Genomic DNA, 21,755 nt, shown 5'->3' on the forward strand with positions numbered 1-21,755 from the left:
GGAATAGTCTATATATATAAAAGAAAGTCGTGTTAGTTACACCACTTATAACTCAAGAACGGCAGAACAGATTTGGCTGAAAATTGGTAAGGAGGTAGCTTAGAGCCAGGAGATGGACATAGGATACTTTTTATCCTACAAATAATAAATAAAAATAATATCAAATTTGTATAATTTTTCCCATACAAACGTTTTATAAATAAAATGGAGAGTCAATTTGTAATTTATTACTGCTGCATAAAGTTCGAATTCGCGTGCGTGTTGGAGAATATAATATCGCGTTCTGAAACTCAACAAAAGTGAAAGCGAACGCGACAAAATTGCATAGTCTCAAAATACATAGTACATAAATAGTGGTCGGCTTTGAGAAACTCAGTTTTAGCTAACTTCAGTTGTTAATCTGTCCGATTATTTTTTAATTAGACTATATAGAAATCGAAAGATAAATCTTAAGTTTTGTCATAAATTAAATTATAAATTTCTGAACGCATTCATAATATTTGACATTAGATTTGACAACCAACTAATATGTCAATCCATCCTGTCGCATTTCAGAGCACGGAAAAAAGTATTATTACGATATTATATCTATCTCTGTGGCTACGTGCGCGAGAACTTAAAATTGAAGTCGATAAAGTACATATGTAAATATGTTAGTAAAGGTAGTGATATGGCTGTCTTCGGTGTAACCAATGCAAATGATGAAATATCACAGCACCAGATGGGTCGCTATGTAAATAGCAATGAAGCAATTTGGCGTATCTTTTCATTTGCGATCCATGAAAGACACACAACAGTAGTCCATGGTCAACGAGTTTATTTTAATGAATCTAACGCGGCAGGCAGAGCGGCACATCCACCGCCGACAACATTAACAAGTTTCTTCACAGTCTGTCCAACTGATGATTTTGCTAGCACTTTGCTGACATGCCACGCTATTACACATGGAACGCATCATCAAAATCGTTTCAGCGTCAAAAACAAGGAACACCAGTTGAAGGACATCCAAATGTATTTGCTTCAGATGCTCTGGGTCGCATCTACACAGTACATCCAAATAACGATGAATATTATTATTTGCGGTTGTTGTTGGTGAATGTTCGTGGTCCGACATCGTTTAAACAACTGAGAACAGTTGATGGACAGCTGTGTGCGACTTACCGTGAGGCATGTCAACTATTACATTTACTTGAGAACGATTCGCACTAGGATGATACGCTCAAGGATTCCGTAATATCTTCGTCGCCGCATCAAATTCGTACATTGTTTGCGATTATCATATCGACATGTTTCTCCTCGAATCCAAAAGATTTGTGGGTCAAGTATAGAGATAACATGTCTGAGGATGTTTTGCATCGTGTGCGCCGTCAAATTTTGAATCCTACAATACAAATGAATGAAGAAATTTACAATGACACATTGATCATGATAGAAGATATGTGTTTATTGATGGCAAATAAAGTATTGTCGTGTTTGGGAATGACAGCACCCAATCGTCATATGCACGATGCATTAAACCACGAGTTGCAAAGAGAACATCAGTACGACATTGAAGCATTGGCCGAAACAGTTCGTACAAATGTTCCACAATTAAATCAACAACAAAGAATTGCGTCCGACACTTTGATAGAAGCTGTGAGCAGTGGATCTGGTGGAATTTATTTTCTTGATGCTCCCGGAGGAACCGGAAAAACGGTTTTAATTTTATTGCTTTTGGCAAGGATCAGATCGCGAAATGATGTTGCTCTAACGTTGGCTTCGACTGGAATAGCTGCAACTCTGCTAGAAGGCGGGCGAACTGCACATTCTGCCTTGAAATTACCACTAAACATGCAAATAACCGAAACACCAATTTGCAATATCGCCAAAAATAGCGCAATGGCCAAGATCCTACAGGTATGCAAATTAATTGTTTGGGATGAATGCACAATGGCCCATAAGAGGTCACTAGAGGCACTGGACAGAACGTTGAAAGATCTTCGTGACAACCAAAATATTTTCGGTGGGGCCATGATTCTGTTGTCAGGTGATTTTCGTCAGACTCTTCCAGTTATTCCCCGATCAACTGTTGTTGATGAACTAAATGTATGCCTAAAATCATCAAATTTGCGGCAGTACGTAAAGGCACTCCACTTAACAACTAATATGCGAGTATTTTTGCAACAAGATGAAACTGCAAATGTGTTTGCGAAGCAGTTGTCAGACATTGGAAATAATAAAGTTGCAGTGGACACCTCGACCGGATTCATCAAATTACCTACAGATTTGTGTCACATCACAGACTCAAAAGTGGAGCTTATTCAGCGAGTTTTCCCAGATATAGCGCAAAAGTTCAATAACCATAATTGGCTGGGTGAAAAATATGTCGAGGATCTTAATGCGACCATTCAAAATTTTCTTCCGGGACAGTTGGTTTCCTTCAAATCAGTCGACACAGTAATGAACCAGGATGACGTAATCAACTATCCCACTGAGTTCTTAAATTCACTGGAATTGCCTGGATTACCACCTCACAATTTGCAGTTAAAAGTAGGATCAGTTGTCATCATGCTGCGTAACATTAATCAACCTCGACTATGCAATGGAACAAGACTGGCTGTGAAAAGACTGATGAATAACGTCATTGAGGCGACAATCATAAAAGGAAAATACAAAGGAGAGGATGTCTTGATCCCGCGGATACCGATGATTCCAACGGACTTACCATTCGATTTAAACGCTTACAATTTCCAGTACGTCTGGCCTTTGCGATGACCATAAATAAATCGCAAGGACAGTCATTAGAAGTTTGTGGAATCAACTTGGAGTTTCCCTGTTTCGCGCATGGACAATTATACGTCGCGTGTTCGCGCGTCGGAAAACCGTCTTCTTTGTTTATTTACGCACCACAAAATAAAACAAAAAATATAGTTTATGAGAAAGCTTTAAATTAATAAACAGACTGTATTTTAACAGTGTGTGTCTGTGAATATCAAATTTAAACCTTATAAATAGCCAGTATTTCAGGAAAACTCTGTTTTCTAAGTAAGCAACATGATGTATCGAAAATAATAATACAACTTCATGCTTTATTCGATAAATGCATTTTAATTAAATACAGATTCGATTTGCTTGTTTTAAAATCATTTTATACAAAAGATTTATTTATTTATTTATTAAGATCGATGAGGCAGTACGAAGTCTGCCGGGTCAGCTAGTTAACAATAAAATAGAGTTTCATTAATTCCAACGTACAAGTGTAAACAAACAATCTGGAAAATATATCATTAACATAACTGCACAAATAAGCACCCTAAATCCTGATTTTCATACAAAAATTCCCTGCGCATTATGTAAAAATTCACCGAAAATTTTCATTCATCATTATTGCCTAAAACGCAACATGAATGAATAATATTCCTTCATAGCCCAAAATTAATGGGGGTGGTTAATGGCAGTTATTTTGTGGGTTGATATCGATCTTATAAGATGTTTATGGTTGGCTTTACTATTCGAATTGGGTGAGGGAACTCGTGACGTGACGTAGTACGGTAGTGTAAGCTCAATATGTTACTTTAAGCCGGTACGAATTTATTGTATGACAATATATTATTTATTGATTGAAAATGCCTGGAAGAGCTACTGGTCCATGAAAGCGCTAATGAAGGGTGACCTTCCAATGTCTCTCAAGCGTAAACTCATCGACATGTGTATTCTGCCCGTCCTAACTTACGGAGCTCAAACATGGTCACTGACTGAGTCTCAAAAGTCCAAACTCAAGGTTTGCCAAAGAGCCATAGAACGCAGTGTTCTTGGAATAAAATTAATAGATAAAATCCGAAACTCGGACATACGTTCACGGACTGGCATTACTGATGTGGGCACAAAAACAGCAAAGCTTAAATGGGAGTGGGCGGGTCACGTCAGCCGCATGCACCCAGATAGATGGGCACGGATCAGCACGCAATGGGTGCCTACAGAGGGACGTCGTCGTCGGGGCAGACCCAAGAAGCGCTGGCGTGACGATCTAGATGCCTTTAATATTAATTGGACACGAATAGCAGGAGATAGAGGGGACTGGAAGAAAATGGGGGAGGCCTTTGCCCAGCAGTGGGACAGTACAGGCTAACAAAAAAAAAAAAAAAAATATATATATTATTTAGGTCTGACTTTGCTCGTCGATTTAAAAATCATCAGAAATTATATGCTTCTAGAAATGCTGAAAATGCTTTATACATTTAAAACGAATTCTCAATAATCTAATAGCATAGATTTAACGTAAAGTCAAATACGATATTGAAGAAAATGGCTGCCTCCGCGACGCATTGTTGTAGGTTCGATTCCCACACGAAACAACTATCTGTGCGATCCAAGCGACAAATAGTTGTTATGGCTCCAGTTGTACTTTGTGTTTGTTGCTTGTATGTTTGTAAAGGTACCCGCGACATCAAGTCATTCAATTGTTTTTAAAAATGCCAGAATTAATAATTCAATCATCAATACACTAGTAAATTAATTCATATTACGCGGCAGTCGCTAGTAAGTATATAAACTACAGTGTGCAGCACTATGCTCCAAAAACAGTTAAATAAGATTTTTCTTTCGACACACTTCACATATAATTTGGTGCACGGAAATAACCAAGAAATTCGTTAGCAACGTACTTGGCAGCAAGCATGTGAATAAAGTCAAGATGCAATTTGCCCAATTGGACTTGTATACTGTCGTTGCGCATCCGACCTCTGTACAGGCTAAAGGGTTTTAAAAAATACGCTTTATTTTCTTTTCTTAACCGGCTTGTTTTTACATTCAGGTATTATCATTACTGCCAGTTACGAGGCGCCCATAGGCAGTTGCGCTCACCGGTCGTTAAACGGTCTGTGGGTTAAGCAACCGTTGACGCGGTCATTCCATAGATGGGTGACCGCATAGTGGTGTTTGAGCTGGGCGTCTCCGTGCTTCGGAGGGCACGTAAAAAGTCGGTCCCGGCTGTCGTCTACTAAGATAACAGTCGTTAAGCCATGTTAGAGGCTTCTTGGGCGACTTGAACAACTTGACACTAGGTTGACCACTAACCTATAACCATTAGCAATGGTTGTTGAAAGAGATCAGTTGTAGACTGATAGTTATTAAAATTATCATTGTTGAGTTTCGAAGATTGTTACATAACTGCACGTTTGGCGCAGTGGTTTAAGCGGTCACCTCGCCGTAACAACCGTAGCGCCGCGTGTGGTGGGTTCGAATCCTACCCGGGACAAATCTTTGTGTGATGAGCACGAGTATTTGTTCTGAGCCTGGTTGTCAATTTATCTATATCTATATATATAAAAGAAAGTCGTGTTAGTTACACCACTTATAACTCAAGAACGGCAGAACAGATTTGGCTGAAAATTGGTAAGGAGGTAGCTTAGAGCCAGGAGATGGACATAGGATACTTTTTATCCTACAAATAATAAATAAAAATAATATCAAATTTGTATAATTTTTCCCATACAAACGTTTTATAAATAAAATGGAGAGTCAATTTGTAATTTATTACTGCTGCATAAAGTTCGAATTCGCGTGCGTGTTGGAGAATATAATATCGCGTTCTGAAACTCAACAAAAGTGAAAGCGAACGCGACAAAATTGCATAGTCTCAAAATACATAGTACATAAATAGTGGTCGGCTTTGAGAAACTCAGTTTTAGCTAACTTCAGTTGTTAATCTGTCCGATTATTTTTTAATTAGACTATATAGAAATCGAAAGATAAATCTTAAGTTTTGTCATAAATTAAATTATAAATTTCTGAACGCATTCATAATATTTGACATTAGATTTGACAACCAACTAATATGTCAATCCATCCTGTCGCATTTCAGAGCACGGAAAAAAGTATTATTACGATATTATATCTATCTCTGTGGCTACGTGCGCGAGAACTTAAAATTGAAGTCGATAAAGTACATATGTAAATATGTTAGTAAAGGTAGTGATATGGCTGTCTTCGGTGTAACCAATGCAAATGATGAAATATCACAGCACCAGATGGGTCGCTATGTAAATAGCAATGAAGCAATTTGGCGTATCTTTTCATTTGCGATCCATGAAAGACACACAACAGTAGTCCATGGTCAACGAGTTTATTTTAATGAATCTAACGCGGCAGGCAGAGCGGCACATCCACCGCCGACAACATTAACAAGTTTCTTCACAGTCTGTCCAACTGATGATTTTGCTAGCACTTTGCTGACATGCCACGCTATTACACATGGAACGCATCATCAAAATCGTTTCAGCGTCAAAAACAAGGAACACCAGTTGAAGGACATCCAAATGTATTTGCTTCAGATGCTCTGGGTCGCATCTACACAGTACATCCAAATAACGATGAATATTATTATTTGCGGTTGTTGTTGGTGAATGTTCGTGGTCCGACATCGTTTAAACAACTGAGAACAGTTGATGGACAGCTGTGTGCGACTTACCGTGAGGCATGTCAACTATTACATTTACTTGAGAACGATTCGCACTAGGATGATACGCTCAAGGATTCCGTAATATCTTCGTCGCCGCATCAAATTCGTACATTGTTTGCGATTATCATATCGACATGTTTCTCCTCGAATCCAAAAGATTTGTGGGTCAAGTATAGAGATAACATGTCTGAGGATGTTTTGCATCGTGTGCGCCGTCAAATTTTGAATCCTACAATACAAATGAATGAAGAAATTTACAATGACACATTGATCATGATAGAAGATATGTGTTTATTGATGGCAAATAAAGTATTGTCGTGTTTGGGAATGACAGCACCCAATCGTCATATGCACGATGCATTAAACCACGAGTTGCAAAGAGAACATCAGTACGACATTGAAGCATTGGCCGAAACAGTTCGTACAAATGTTCCACAATTAAATCAACAACAAAGAATTGCGTCCGACACTTTGATAGAAGCTGTGAGCAGTGGATCTGGTGGAATTTATTTTCTTGATGCTCCCGGAGGAACCGGAAAAACGGTTTTAATTTTATTGCTTTTGGCAAGGATCAGATCGCGAAATGATGTTGCTCTAACGTTGGCTTCGACTGGAATAGCTGCAACTCTGCTAGAAGGCGGGCGAACTGCACATTCTGCCTTGAAATTACCACTAAACATGCAAATAACCGAAACACCAATTTGCAATATCGCCAAAAATAGCGCAATGGCCAAGATCCTACAGGTATGCAAATTAATTGTTTGGGATGAATGCACAATGGCCCATAAGAGGTCACTAGAGGCACTGGACAGAACGTTGAAAGATCTTCGTGACAACCAAAATATTTTCGGTGGGGCCATGATTCTGTTGTCAGGTTATTTTCGTCAGACTCTTCCAGTTATTCCCCGATCAACTGTTGTTGATGAACTAAATGTATGCCTAAAATCATCAAATTTGCGGCAGTACGTAAAGGCACTCCACTTAACAACTAATATGCGAGTATTTTTGCAACAAGATGAAACTGCAAATGTGTTTGCGAAGCAGTTGTCAGACATTGGAAATAATAAAGTTGCAGTGGACACCTCGACCGGATTCATCAAATTACCTACAGATTTGTGTCACATCACAGACTCAAAAGTGGAGCTTATTCAGCGAGTTTTCCCAGATATAGCGCAAAAGTTCAATAACCATAATTGGCTGGGTGAAAAATATGTCGAGGATCTTAATGCGACCATTCAAAATTTTCTTCCGGGACAGTTGGTTTCCTTCAAATCAGTCGACACAGTAATGAACCAGGATGACGTAATCAACTATCCCACTGAGTTCTTAAATTCACTGGAATTGCCTGGATTACCACCTCACAATTTGCAGTTAAAAGTAGGATCAGTTGTCATCATGCTGCGTAACATTAATCAACCTCGACTATGCAATGGAACAAGACTGGCTGTGAAAAGACTGATGAATAACGTCATTGAGGCGACAATCATAAAAGGAAAATACAAAGGAGAGGATGTCTTGATCCCGCGGATACCGATGATTCCAACGGACTTACCATTCGATTTAAACGCTTACAATTTCCAGTACGTCTGGCCTTTGCGATGACCATAAATAAATCGCAAGGACAGTCATTAGAAGTTTGTGGAATCAACTTGGAGTTTCCCTGTTTCGCGCATGGACAATTATACGTCGCGTGTTCGCGCGTCGGAAAACCGTCTTCTTTGTTTATTTACGCACCACAAAATAAAACAAAAAATATAGTTTATGAGAAAGCTTTAAATTAATAAACAGACTGTATTTTAACAGTGTGTGTCTGTGAATATCAAATTTAAACCTTATAAATAGCCAGTATTTCAGGAAAACTCTGTTTTCTAAGTAAGCAACATGATGTATCGAAAATAATAATACAACTTCATGCTTTATTCGATAAATGCATTTTAATTAAATACAGATTCGATTTGCTTGTTTTAAAATCATTTTATACAAAAGATTTATTTATTTATTTATTAAGATCGATGAGGCAGTACGAAGTCTGCCGGGTCAGCTAGTAAGTATATATTTAGAAGTATATAAGTATTTTTATCAGTTATTTGGTTACCATAGTACAAGCTCTGCTTAGTTTGGAATCAAATGACCGTGAGTGAGTTGTCCAATAATATTTGTCCAATAATATAATTTTATTCCGGTTTAATCAGAATTACTTAATATCTCCTTATACGCTAAATAGCTTATAATATTTAAAAACAATCCAGTGCATAATTATTAATTGCAACCAATTGGAGTAGATAGTGATGTACACTTAACTCATAGGAAGACTGCATACTAACTACTAAATAAATCGCCGATCGCCGATGCTAAAGATATAGTTTCTAAATAAAACATTTACCATATATTAAACCTTACATTAAAGTTAACATAGCCTGTCTTCGACCTACTATCGTCTAACTGTTATCGAATTAGCGTAGGCGAAACGAAAATCAATGTTGAACCGACGGCAACGCGTGGGGCGAATAATTGCAACACGCAACACTACTGCTTTGTTGTTTAACGAATGGAGCCATTGGGACAGCTGTTCTCAAAATGTGAAAAATAAAATGCAATTATAAGGGTGAATTAAAAAGGCCATGGTCGCCATGGCCGAAATCGGTCGAATAGGTCATACATCTTACGATACATGCCACTTGCAATTCAGCATACATTGTAGGATTGTAGTAAACATAACAGAAAAATGAAAGTATTTTTGAGAGCATTTTCGTCCGTCAACTACGGTGCATTAGTACTTTTGAAATCTCGACAACTTCTGACCCAATTTTATAATTTGCTAAAAAAGACATCTAATGTCTTTCACTAGCCAGACTCAAACACTAATCGGACTACAGACTTATTTCATTTACATGTACTTTCGCTCACACCATAGATAATTGTACACTATTAATGCTCTAGCGCCATTCTCTACAATCGGAAACACTGAGTATCGAGAGTTTGAGATTTAAAAATATGTATTGCAGAAAAGTTTCTACGACGTTTCTAGAAGCGCTGATCAGATTTTCATACTTTTTTCTCAATAACTAGCCAGTTGTCGATACTCGATAGTTGTAGAGAATCGGGCTACTAATCACTGAAAAGCTATCACTAAAAATGCAGAACACCTTCCAATCAATTTAATCTATAGCTCAATTCTCTATTACTATCGACTACCGACAATCGACCTGTCATCGAGAAATTTTGTATGAAAATCTGATCAGCGCCTCTGACGGGTGTCGTAGGAAATGCTTTGGCAGTACATTCTAAATGTCAAAATTTCGATAGCTAGCCGGTTGTCGGTAGTCGATAGTGGTAGAGAATCGAGGTACAGTAGCCTGACTTGAATGTATTTTTCTGCGTAGGTAGACAAAGCTTGACATATTTCACAAATATCTCACAACCATTTCCTAAAAAAGTAAACAACTTTGAGAAACGCTATCAAAACTCGTGCAGGTATTCACGAAACATTTTGTTCATAAAACTATTCTAGGAATTTGATATGGCATGTTTGCATAACCTCAAAAAGTAGGCCGACTTGTAAAGATACGAGCTATACTTATTATAGAGCTATACTTAATGTTTCTTTGACATTTTTGTGTCTTGTACTGAATAGAGACATTAGAATAGCAACACAAATGTTTTTACTGATAAGTGTCTCTGTGGCGCGGTTGGTAGTGTCACCGTCCGTCTCGAGATTTATTCCCGGGTCAGGCAAAGTACTACTGGTCTATTCTAATTATATTCTAAACATTTTTATTTTAAACAGTTGCTTGGAGTTTATTAAAGAGTAAAGTTAATGGCAATAGCTCGCCCCCTATTATATGGGACCAACATATAATGGCAAAAGGTGGGTGATTTTATAAACCTATGCCTAAGCCTTCGGGTATAGGTAACAGTATATAATTTTCGAGTGCAACTGGAAAGCTTTCCTTGAGGAACGAAGAAATGACTAGGGCTTGAGTGCATAGTATAAGAAGCTTATTTTATTTAGAGTTGTAACAATGCATCATTCCCGACAAAAAAATCATCATTAACTAAGTATTATTTGTAAGCATAAAGAAATCCGTAAGTTCAGAAGTTTATATAATGGAACTTTGAAAGATTCAGTACTATTCTACAACAGTATAAAATATATTTTTAAACTGCATAATCATAAGTATATTATACTTTTAATAACGTCTTAAGTCTTTATTCATAGAGAAGCCTAGAAATATAATATATCTCATATGAAAGCTCCTCACACATTTTAATAAGTCACGTACAAACCTTTTTGCTCTATTTAAAAAGCCAGTGTGCTAAAATTCTTTCATAATTATAATTAATTTTATACTCCCGCACTCGCTTGAATATCGTATGAAGATTTTAAAATGTGCTCGGTTTTTCTCACACCTATTTTGTGGGAAAGGTAGTATGCAGTAAGTTTTATTACGGTAGGATCTTACACCGTTTATAAATAATTATTTAGGCGTATTTTTCATATGAAATACAGTATTTATCTAGGAATTATTTTAGACACAAACTCATTTAGAAATTTTATTCGTATAAGCAGTGTTGAGTGAGTAAGGATTCTCGCATTTTTAAATTATGGTTCCAGACTGTATAAGTATTGATTTATAAACACAGATATTAGAAAAATATTCTTACTTAATCTTCTTCTTCACACTTACATAACGACTCATTCATTCTTTTATTTATTACGTAGTTTGCTCGTTTAATTGCGTTTAGTACATTATTAAAAATCTAAACGATTGAAAGAAATTTTAACAGAGAAAAATGTAGATAAATATCCATAAATGAATAGCATTTAGCAGTAATTTTTCTCTTACATCTGGAAAAATAATTACCATTATAAGCATTTCTGAAAGTATTCTTTAGAACAGTGGTTTCCAACCAGTGGTCCGCGGGAGTCAATATAATAATATGGTCCGCGAATGATTTTAAAATTTTAAATTTTCAGGATGAATATTACACTTTATTTTTAATATACTGACATAGTGGTCCCTGCTAACAAGAATCATATAAAAGTGGTCCTGGGCTAAGAAAAAGTTGGGAGCCCCTGCTTAAGAATAATGATCAAAGTCGGTACTAAGTAGTGTTACATTAAGTGCCAATCATCCCCTCCGTTTGGCACTTGATGTATGTACTTTGAGTGTATAATTAAACACGTCATGAGCCTAACCGTTTTCAAAGCGATCCGAATTTAATATTAACATGTTAACCACTGATATTGAGTAGGCTGGATGCCGCAAGTAAGTTGAAGTGTGCTTTGTACGTTGACATCTGATCAAATTTCTCGCGATTTTCGATTAAAGAGGGATAATTAGGCAACGTGATTATCAAACGAGATGTGATTTCAAATTTATTATGATTACGACATGTAATAATTTTCATTCTAATGTTGTAAATACAAAAGTTAAAATCGGTTCTAACCATTAAGTCAGTCATAAAACTTCTAACGGTGGCGGTAAATATGGTAGCCAACCTTTTTAATTGCCTTAGAATTCAATAAAAAAGTTATTGTAAGAATGCAATGCCTTCAACTCACATTTGAACTGCTTGACGGATTCAATGCTCAACCGTTCCCTTAAGATTGCCCATTAATAAGACAACAATGGGTTTATAATTCAAACTCACAATTATTTATTTATTTATTATGGATCTCCAACAAGAAATACACTTTACGAAAACAGAATTACATGCAATGTGAGATAAAAGTTAAGTGCTTTCTCAATTACAGGAGATCACAGCATTAAAATGTTATAATCAATTACAAAATAAAATTATAATAGTAGGTACAGTGTATACATTGAATAAAATTACAAAATATTAAAACAAGATAAATAGACCATACAGAGTAATAACAACATTAATTAATTCACTTATTTAAATAAAACAATCTTGGTGTGAATAACTTGCGGTATCTAGTTTCAAATATCTGTGATGTAAACATTCATTGAGGTGGGACTTACATTACGATGCTTATGAGCTTAGTGGTAACGCAACAAGTATGAAAGTGAAACTTACCATCAAAGTGAGTTTATATGAAGTATTTATGGAAATGATGGGTGGATGTAGTCTATATTAAGGTTAGGTCTATTTTAAAATAGATTTACGTGGATTATAACATGATTTAGTACACGATTTGGTGTACTTGTAAACATATTAATTGTTGAAAAGTGATTCGTATGTTTATGTGGTCTATAATCTACCAGTGTACCAATTTTTATCGAAGTTCTTTTCGCGTTTCTAAGTACCAATAAAACTAAGTAATGAAAAAAACAAAAAAGCTTACCAACTTTCACATTTCTAACTACAAATGTTTATGGTGCTATAAATAGGTATGTATCACAATTTACATGATTCGTACGATATCGTGTGAGTTAATCATACAACGCGAATTATAGTCAAACACATACATTATACTTAACCAAAAGTATTACCGCACTTTAATGATCTAATTCTCAATGCCACCTATTCAAAAGAATATAGGTAATTTAAGCCAACATTCTCCTACATCGTAACTGATACGTATCCATTAAATAAATTTTTACTTAAAATGTCTAGTATCATACAAAGTGTTCAAGTCTTAGCAGTCTAGTCTTACATCCTTTGGTCTAGACTGCTAAGTAGTGGTATCACGTTCGCGACACTCTTTGAAGAAAATTCATGTTGACTAAAATGGCTCCGTGGTTCTCGTGATATTTAATTCTGAAGGAAATACGGCCTTGGCCAACGAAACTTGAAACGAAACGAAATTTTTAATTTTAGAAGTTTTACTTATAAGAGAGATTCTAACTTATTCTTTTACCCGCTGAATTCGCAACTCCACTTTCATTTATTAATCACTATTTAGAAAAAAACTGAGCTACAACTCTAAAATACTGTATCAATCCAGATTCAGCCATAGTTTGTATTTAGCTCATTAAAATTAATAAAAAAAAAATTACGACATGGCGCCTGTCAGCATCCCAAAAAAAATCAGAAAACTACTCAATGGTGATTCAAAATCTGTCCTTTGAATATCTAATTGATACTGAGCAGTCACTCAAGTTCAATCATTCATCCATTAAATTACCAAAGAAACACAAAAAAAATGCAGTTCCTACAAAATTCCTTAAACACAGTAGCTTCATTAGATCATAACGTTACAGTAACCCATCAATTTAACAAGGTACAAATCTGTCAAGGTAAAAATTCCGTCAAAGTAAAATTTCGTTTCGTTTCAAGATTCGTTGGCCAAGGCCGTATTTCCTTCAGAATTAAATATGACAAGAACCACGGAGCCATTTTAGTCAACATGAATTTTCTTCAAAGAGTGTCGCGAACGTGATACCACTACTTAGCAGTCTAGACCAAAGGATGTAAGACTAGACGTCTAAGACTTGAACACTTTGTATGATACTAGACATTTTAAGTAAAAATATCTGTAATGGATAGGTATCAGTTATGATGTAAATTATGTACCTACACATATTTCTTTTGAATAGGTGGCATTGAGAATTAGTAATCATGTAAATTGTGATGCCGTCAAAAACATCTCAGCTCAGCTCAGTCTCCCTGCTGTAAAAAGTTGTGAGATCTATATAATACCAAGTCGATTAATCTATTTAGTCTCTACTTAAAGGACTTTCTGTCTTAAGTTATTACATGAGTTATTATCATGCCAATGTTAAAAAAAATACGTTTAAAACAAATGGACCGACCTGGCCATCGCATGATTTGATTATTAGTATGTATAACACTAAACCGCCGAGGTATTCCGTCAAAATTTGATTGTAAATCGGGCCCTTTCGTCCCAGATACTTTGTCAACAATCGTTCACGATCACATTAAATATCATCAAATCGTTCTTTTTTTTTTTAAAGAAAACTCCCGCACTATGAACTGCTTTGGGTCGCGGGGACTTTTACAAACATACAAACAACAGACACGAAGTACAACTAGACCCGGAACAATTATTTGTGGATCGCACAAATAATTGTCCCGTGTGGGAATCGAACGACCTCCCGACACAATGGTAGCGGCGTGGCGACCTCAATCACTGTGCAACTGAGCCAGTTCATTACCTTAAAAAAACACCAAGAAATAATGCAACACTCCCTTAAACACAGTAGCTTCATTAGATCATAACGTTACAGTAACCCATCAATTTAACAAGGCACTTAACACTAAACCGCCGAGGTATTCCGTCAAGCTTTGATCGTAAACCGGGCCCTTTCGTCCCAGATACTTTGTCAGCTATAAACACAAGGAAATAAGGTGTCAACAAGACAAGGGTTAATAGCAATGAGCAAACACTCGATTTATTGGACGGCTCACGTGTTAACTAAAGGTATTAGTTTGACTTGTAAATTATTGTTTTTAATTAAGAAGCTAGTATAAGAAAATGTGTGAAAAAATTACATAATTTTTGTATTTTATTACGATCATGGAGTAATTGTGATGTTACATTCCATAGATACCAGGCTGGCACGTTTCGATTACCCGATTAGTATTTTATGTACTTATATCAAAATATATTTAAATATATTTTTATCTCATACTTTGAGAAGCACTTGAGATAAGGAGCTGGTTCTAGTTTTGGAATAATAATAATTTCCTAGCCGATTTCCGGCTACGAAAGCCAATTTCATTGAAACCGAGTAAAGGTGGAGATCTTTGTTTATAGTGTCTAAGTGTGTGCACAATACACAGTTACACACTTTATTTCTTCACACTCATACCCCGATGGAATGGATGACCGAAACGATCTGAAGAAGTCCAAGACCTCACCTTTTAACTCCGGACAATCTTTGAGAAATTTTTACAGAAAAACTCAGAAAATAGTTTTTGGCCCGACCCAGGATTTCATCCCTAAATCTTTACACGGCAGTCGCATACACATTCGACTGCGCCGGAGACAGACGATAGTTTTAATTTACCTACGAGACAATTAAATAGCGATACAAGATATCTAAAATCTATTCCGTACTCAACACCTGAAACAGTAATGGTTAATTCATATGATAGACCACGTAATAATATGCGTGAAGCATTAACATACATCACACATATACATACATATATACATACCTACTACCATATGCTAACTAAGCACTATGTATTATTAAGTGCGTGATAGTGTTCCTTGTGTAATGCCTTAACAGATGTACGATAAGTACTTGTGTATATGAACTGCATTATAGTGCTGGCAATTTAAATTGAGTAAGTTTTATATTTTACTAGCGGACCCGACAGACGTTGTCTTGTCTAATATTGAAAATTAAATAAAAAAACATTGTCCAGCGGACAAAATTGTGAATCTAAACCATTCTTAGATCCCCTTGAACACACAAAAAATTTCATCAAAATCGGTCCAGTCGTATAAGAGAAGTTCAGTGACATACACACTTACAGAAGAATTATATATATAAAGATTGTTTTAATAGTCGTTAAAGAGTTATATTTGTCTAATGATCAACGTTCTTAAACAAAATGTTCGAATTTAAGATCTTATCACACTAATGACTTTCCACAACAAAGTTTACCTAAAATCCAAATGAATACACTTCTTCTTCTTCTTCGTGTCAATGGTTTTGTTTTTAATTCTTAATTACCTCCAGTTTCTAATAAATAATAAATCAATAAATACGGGAAATAATAAAAATAATAAATAAATGAATCCACTATTCTAAAACTAAGTGATTGAAAGTATTTGAAAGAATCTTATGTTCAAGACTTTATTTTCAGTACAGGGTAGGTATATAGTTTTCAACCTCATCTTATTGGCGTGGTCCATTACAACCTAACTTTATTAAGCATACACAAAAACTTAAATAATTTAATTTTAAAGAACATCGGGCGTTTTTTACCCGATTTTTTAAAAGTCGCGAACATAAACCAAAACCTTTTTAAATGATAGTGTTTGCAATCATATTTAATATTGTGTAGTTATTTTGATTCACAATAATGGGAAAATGGAAATAATTAGTAAAATGAAAATCATATTTTAAGTTGACTATTTTTCCTAATTACTAAACGACCGCTCAGTAAGTTAAAATATCATTCCGTGGTATTTTTGTAAACCCAATCAGACTAAATCCGTCAAGTTGATGTGCATGTTTAATACGAGGCAGAATACAGTCCCGTCACATAAGAGCAAAACGCTATTATACATATCTACTAATAAATCCGGCATTGCAGGGAAGACAAAGCCTCGAGGGCTATTACTGTTCCTGTATACACGGCCGCCGCACTGTTGGGAGTTGCGCGCACATCGCCAGTGTGGTATACTTTTTATCTTGGGCTGTATATCAAGACGAATTTCACACACCTGCGGCGTTTTTAGACGAAACTATTTTAGATTTAGATGCAGCAGAATAAAAGTTAAGAGAAAAATATGTTGTTTTAATTATTTTTTATTCCTTTTTTCCTCTTCAATTATTGCCCAAAAATCTTTATAAATATTTTTTAAATGTCCATTTTCTCCTTATTGCCACGACCCACAGATATGGGAACTATACCATTGTAAACTAGATTTAATTGCCTATCCACCGTACCTAATTTTATTTTTGTTCGCCGTAGGTAAGTGTCCCATACAAAAATGCCCGATGTTCTTTATTTTTGTGTTAATGCATTATCTTAGATTCCATGAGGATTAAGGCCGTTTTTCTATAAATAGTTTAGCAGAAAGTTAATTAACGTATACAGAATGGTGTTAACATTAATTAAAGCCAATTAAATACTATCGTCATACATCTGTCACATCCGCTTGTTATGATAACTCTTACTCTCTTACTAATGGTTCTCGACTCATTCTCACAAAGAAGATAAATATTAAATAAATACTAGTGCTCATCACTCAAAGATTTGTCCCGGGTGGGATTCGAACCCACCACACGCGGCGCTACGGTTGTTGCGGCGAGGTAACCGCTTAAACCACTGCGCCAAACGTGCAGTTAAACACGTTTATAAGACAGTTTTAAGATACAAACTAGCAATATTCTACGATTAAGCAGAGGCCACTTTTATAGGGTTATTATATTGGGATATGTATTTATATGCATCATTGCACTCTAGACTATAAGGAATAATTATACCGTTTTGTAGTATTTTGGAGAGATAAAAATATATGAAGAATCATTCATTCATCAATCATTTACAAGAGCGTCAAAGTCATTCGACTTTGAAGGTCACGTCACGCTGAATAAATCGACTCTTGAACTCGTCAAATTTTACTTGAACTAAATACAATTTGGCACGGTAAGAATCTATTTTTTGCGGTCGGTGAAACAATTATTACATTCTAAAATACCTGGACCTGCTAAACATTACTGTCTATTTTAAGTACAACTCGATAGCCAAAGAGAACTCGCAATTAAACACCTAGTAGGGGCTCACAACAGTTATCTATCCACAAGTGTATACATTAAATAGATTTGTGGTTGCCGCCCTCATGTCTCGCGTCAGATATTAGCTGTTTAGTAACATATACTCTAGATACATCTTTGTACTCGCAAATCTACAGATAATTCTGAGTAAATACGGGCTATTAGTACAGTCTAGAATACCCACGGTTTGAGGGTAAAGGTCTGTAGTAAGAGGTTATGCTAACTTTTGAGTTGATGGCGGAATGATATGTATACTAATATTATAAAGCTGAAGAGTTTGTTTGTTTGTTTGTTGGAACGCGCTAATCTCAGGAACTACTGGTCCGATTTGAAAAATGTGTTCTTTCAGTGTTAGATAGCCCGTTTATCGAGGAAGGCTATAGGCTATATATCATCACCCTACGGCCCATAGGAGCAGAGCAGCAGTAAAAAATGTTTAAAAAAACGGGGAAAATTTTGAGCCATTCTCTCTTATGTGACGCAAGCTAAGTTGCGCGGGTCAGCTAGTTGTAAGATATGGATGAATTTCAAATTTTAATGTAAATTTGTTTTGTAAATTTTATTAATAAAAAGAAATCGCAATGACACTGATTGCGTTTTTTTATTAATGCGGATTATTTTGCCAATAAAGTTGAAAATACGTTGTTTTAGTGCACAAAATTTTATCAATGGGGTTTGATACGAAAGTCCTGCAAATTAACTAAATAGCCGTTTACGAAAAATCTGTGTTTCTTTAACCATAATATGCAATATACGAGTTTTATTTAATTTCAAAGCGGCTCGCTATTTTTATGATAGGTCCCACAAAATTTTGTCGGAAACATAGTCGTCAAATAAATTGATGTTAAAATTTAAACTCTTAAATATTTCACACGAAAACTTTATCTAGCGATACAACCTTTCTGAAGTTCTGAGAATTCATAAAATTATAAATAAGAATTAAAAAAATCTATTTCAAGCTCTTCATCATTTGCATCGGTATTGCGAGTAGCGGTATTTAATATTTACGCTGCAATAAACAATAATATCCACTCATAAAATGTTTGTATTTACCACCTCGAAATAAGTTATTATTTTCATAGCACGCTTTAAGGTATTTTAATGCATTCTAATTTCTGAGTACGTAGACGGAGCGTAAAATTTTGTTTGACTGTTTTTTTTTAATAATTTAACTATTCAGTATCGTTCATAGTGACATATCGCCTACGCCCATTCTCCTGAGTATTCAATCAAAACACACAATAAATGAATACCAATAACGATTTAATTTCGGATTTTACAGACTGGTCAATACAATTCATGACTACGTGAACAGTAGTTACAAATACATACAATTGTGATAAAACCAAAACCCTTGAATGCAATAAATTTATATTAGGAATTTTCTTACTACTTCATTTAATCTCTGCATCACCCCAATATAAGCCACCCCATTAAGTCCGCCTTTATACAATTTTGTATAAGAAGTTTAAATAAATAAAGAAAATAAATTTTCCTTTTCCAGGTATGGATATTCGGCGACGTATGGTGCTCCGTATGGCTGGCAGTGGACGTGTGGATGTGCACGGCTTCGATCCTCAACCTCTGTGCCATCTCGCTGGACCGCTACGTGGCCGTCACCAGACCTGTCAGCTACCCCAGTATTATGAGCAGGAAGAGAGCTAAGGCCTTGATCGCTGGTCTTTGGGTACTCTCGTTCGTCATTTGCTTTCCACCGCTGGTTGGGTGGAAGGATAAGAAGGTAGCTTCTTTATTAGATTTTTTTGTAATACTATAGTTGTTAAGTTAGTTTTTTAGAAAGTTGCTATAAAAAATAAACACATATTATAAGATATAGGCAATAACGCAAATCTATTTATTTCTTTTTTAGGAAAAATACAAAAGTCTGAGCTTAAGCTGCCCCGTGTAAATCTTTGTCTTCTATTTTTCTGAAATAATATTAAGTCATGAAGAGTTTCTAACGACCGTACAATCGGTCCTTAAAGACTCAATCTGAAACCATTCGACTCAATAAAAAAGCTGATTCATTCAGAATTGAAACCTGTCTCTCTTAGCAATCATCTCCACCAAACTATCAGCTATCTAGTACCTCAACATAATTCTATCTTTCTCCACAGCCTGACGAAGCGGACAAAGACGGCTGGTCTCCAAACCCACCTTGCCCGTGGACCTGCGAGCTGACCAACGACGCCGGCTACGTGGTCTACTCGGCCCTAGGCTCCTTCTACATCCCTATGTTCGTTATGCTGTTCTTCTACTGGAGAATATACAAAGCAGCTGTTAGAACCACTAAAGCCATTAATCAGGGTTTTAGAACTACGAAAGGTGAGTGTAAGTATCAAGTTTTAAAAGAAAACTTTGTTTATTTTTAGTGACCAATGATTGTAACTTGTATCTCAGTTGATGACAATTTGAAAGCCACTATGCTGTACTTACTTTGTTTTTTTCAATAAATTAAAGTGAACACGTTACGTCAAAGCTGCAATAGTGACCATCAATTTGACGTACATAAACAAAATTGAGGCTATCTCAAGAAATGATTGCTAAACTAATCCCCAAAAAACGTTTTAGATATTCAAGGATACCAACAATAACATTTCTTAATCAGCTTTACAAGTAACTTATACTTACTTTAATTCTTCAGACTTGAAAACAATAACAAACACAAAGTACCTTCAAACTTCTAGAATGAAGTTTGTTCCAGACATAATAAAAGCGAATAAATCCTTTCACATAACGAATTCATTTATTTATCGTATCATTAGTGGTCAACCTAGTGTCAAAGTTGTTCAAGCCGCCCGAAGACTGTTACTTTAATTGTCAACAACCAGGACCAATTTTTATTAGTCCTCCGAAGCATAGATACGCTCGGCTTGGATGTCACAATAGCCGGAGGAGTGCAACGTGTAATGTAATGTGAATTCTATGTGTAGACGGCATTGTGAATTGTAGGCTCCTACGTATGACCCCCCTAAGTTTTGCTTTACAATTTTTACTGGTCGAAGTTATATGTTTTTCGTCTTCAGGTAAAGGAATGGGCAACCGTTTCGACGACAACCGCCTAACGCTGCGGATCCACCGTGGTAGAGGGTCAGCTCGCCCCCACGGCTCTCCATTGTCAACGGCTTCCAATCACTCCACCAGCACATCACTTAGCGCCTCCCCTGAACGATTGAGGAGGTAAATATTAAATATCCTATGTACTTCTAAAATAAAGACTGAAGCTAAAGAAGAAAGAACCTGCTACTTGTATATTCATGAAAAAACAACCTTTGGCAACAGGAAACTAAGTTAAAGTTGAAACCTGAGTTTCCAAGTAATGGTTACCTGCTTGGTCACTTTCAACAATTTCGAAGAGACTAAAGAAAACTATATAATGACCTAATCCTAAAATACTCAACAGGATTCCTACGTCCCGTAAAGTCTATCAATATAACAACTCTTTTAAAGCTTCGAACCTTTAATTAACGATATAAAATTACAACCAAAAATACTTTTCATACGAAATCTAAATGTAGCTCTAACATAGAGTCTTTGAAACAAAATGTTGACAAAATTTGGTAACAACAGGACAACATCTTGCAGACATTCGAGCGCGCGACGTGCTCACGAAAAAGTCAAGATCTCTGTATCATATCCGTCTTCAGAACAAATATGTCCGGCTCATGAGAACTCCAGGTCTTCGAGCCGGTCTCCAAGCCCTTCATTATACGCAGTCCATTATGAAAGGGATGGAAGAGAACTGACTGAAAGTCGGTTGAGGGTCAGACCTTCCCATCATTTGGCTCCAGGACCGTTGTATGATGAGTACGAGGATAAGCCGAGGACTACTCGGAGAATGGGGAAGAGGAATATCAAGGCTCAGGTACTTTAGCGTTAAACAAATCATGATTTATATAATCTTATGAAATAAATGTTACTAAAAC

General features: G+C 36.0%; 1 protein-coding gene across 4 annotated transcripts in view; it reads left to right on the forward strand.

Moving 5' to 3' along the window:
- Oamb (Octopamine receptor in mushroom bodies) overlaps positions 1–21,755 on the forward strand; it is a 163,142-nt gene that overhangs the window by 138,390 nt on the left and 2,997 nt on the right. Inside the window, exons 5-8 of one of the 4 annotated variants that reach the window (XM_076130610.1) lie at positions 19,334–19,570; positions 19,947–20,160; positions 20,856–21,009; positions 21,400–21,694. In XM_076130610.1, coding sequence (XP_075986725.1) covers positions 19,334–19,570; positions 19,947–20,160; positions 20,856–21,009; positions 21,400–21,694 — 900 coding nt within the window. The remainder of the gene's footprint in view (positions 1–19,333; positions 19,571–19,946; positions 20,161–20,855; positions 21,010–21,399; positions 21,695–21,755) is intronic. The other 3 variants (XM_076130612.1, XM_076130611.1, XM_076130613.1) reach the window with 3 other exon arrangements.

This window comes from Anticarsia gemmatalis, chromosome 24 (assembly GCF_050436995.1).
Source record: "Anticarsia gemmatalis isolate Benzon Research Colony breed Stoneville strain chromosome 24, ilAntGemm2 primary, whole genome shotgun sequence".
NCBI lineage: Eukaryota > Metazoa > Arthropoda > Insecta > Lepidoptera > Erebidae > Anticarsia > Anticarsia gemmatalis.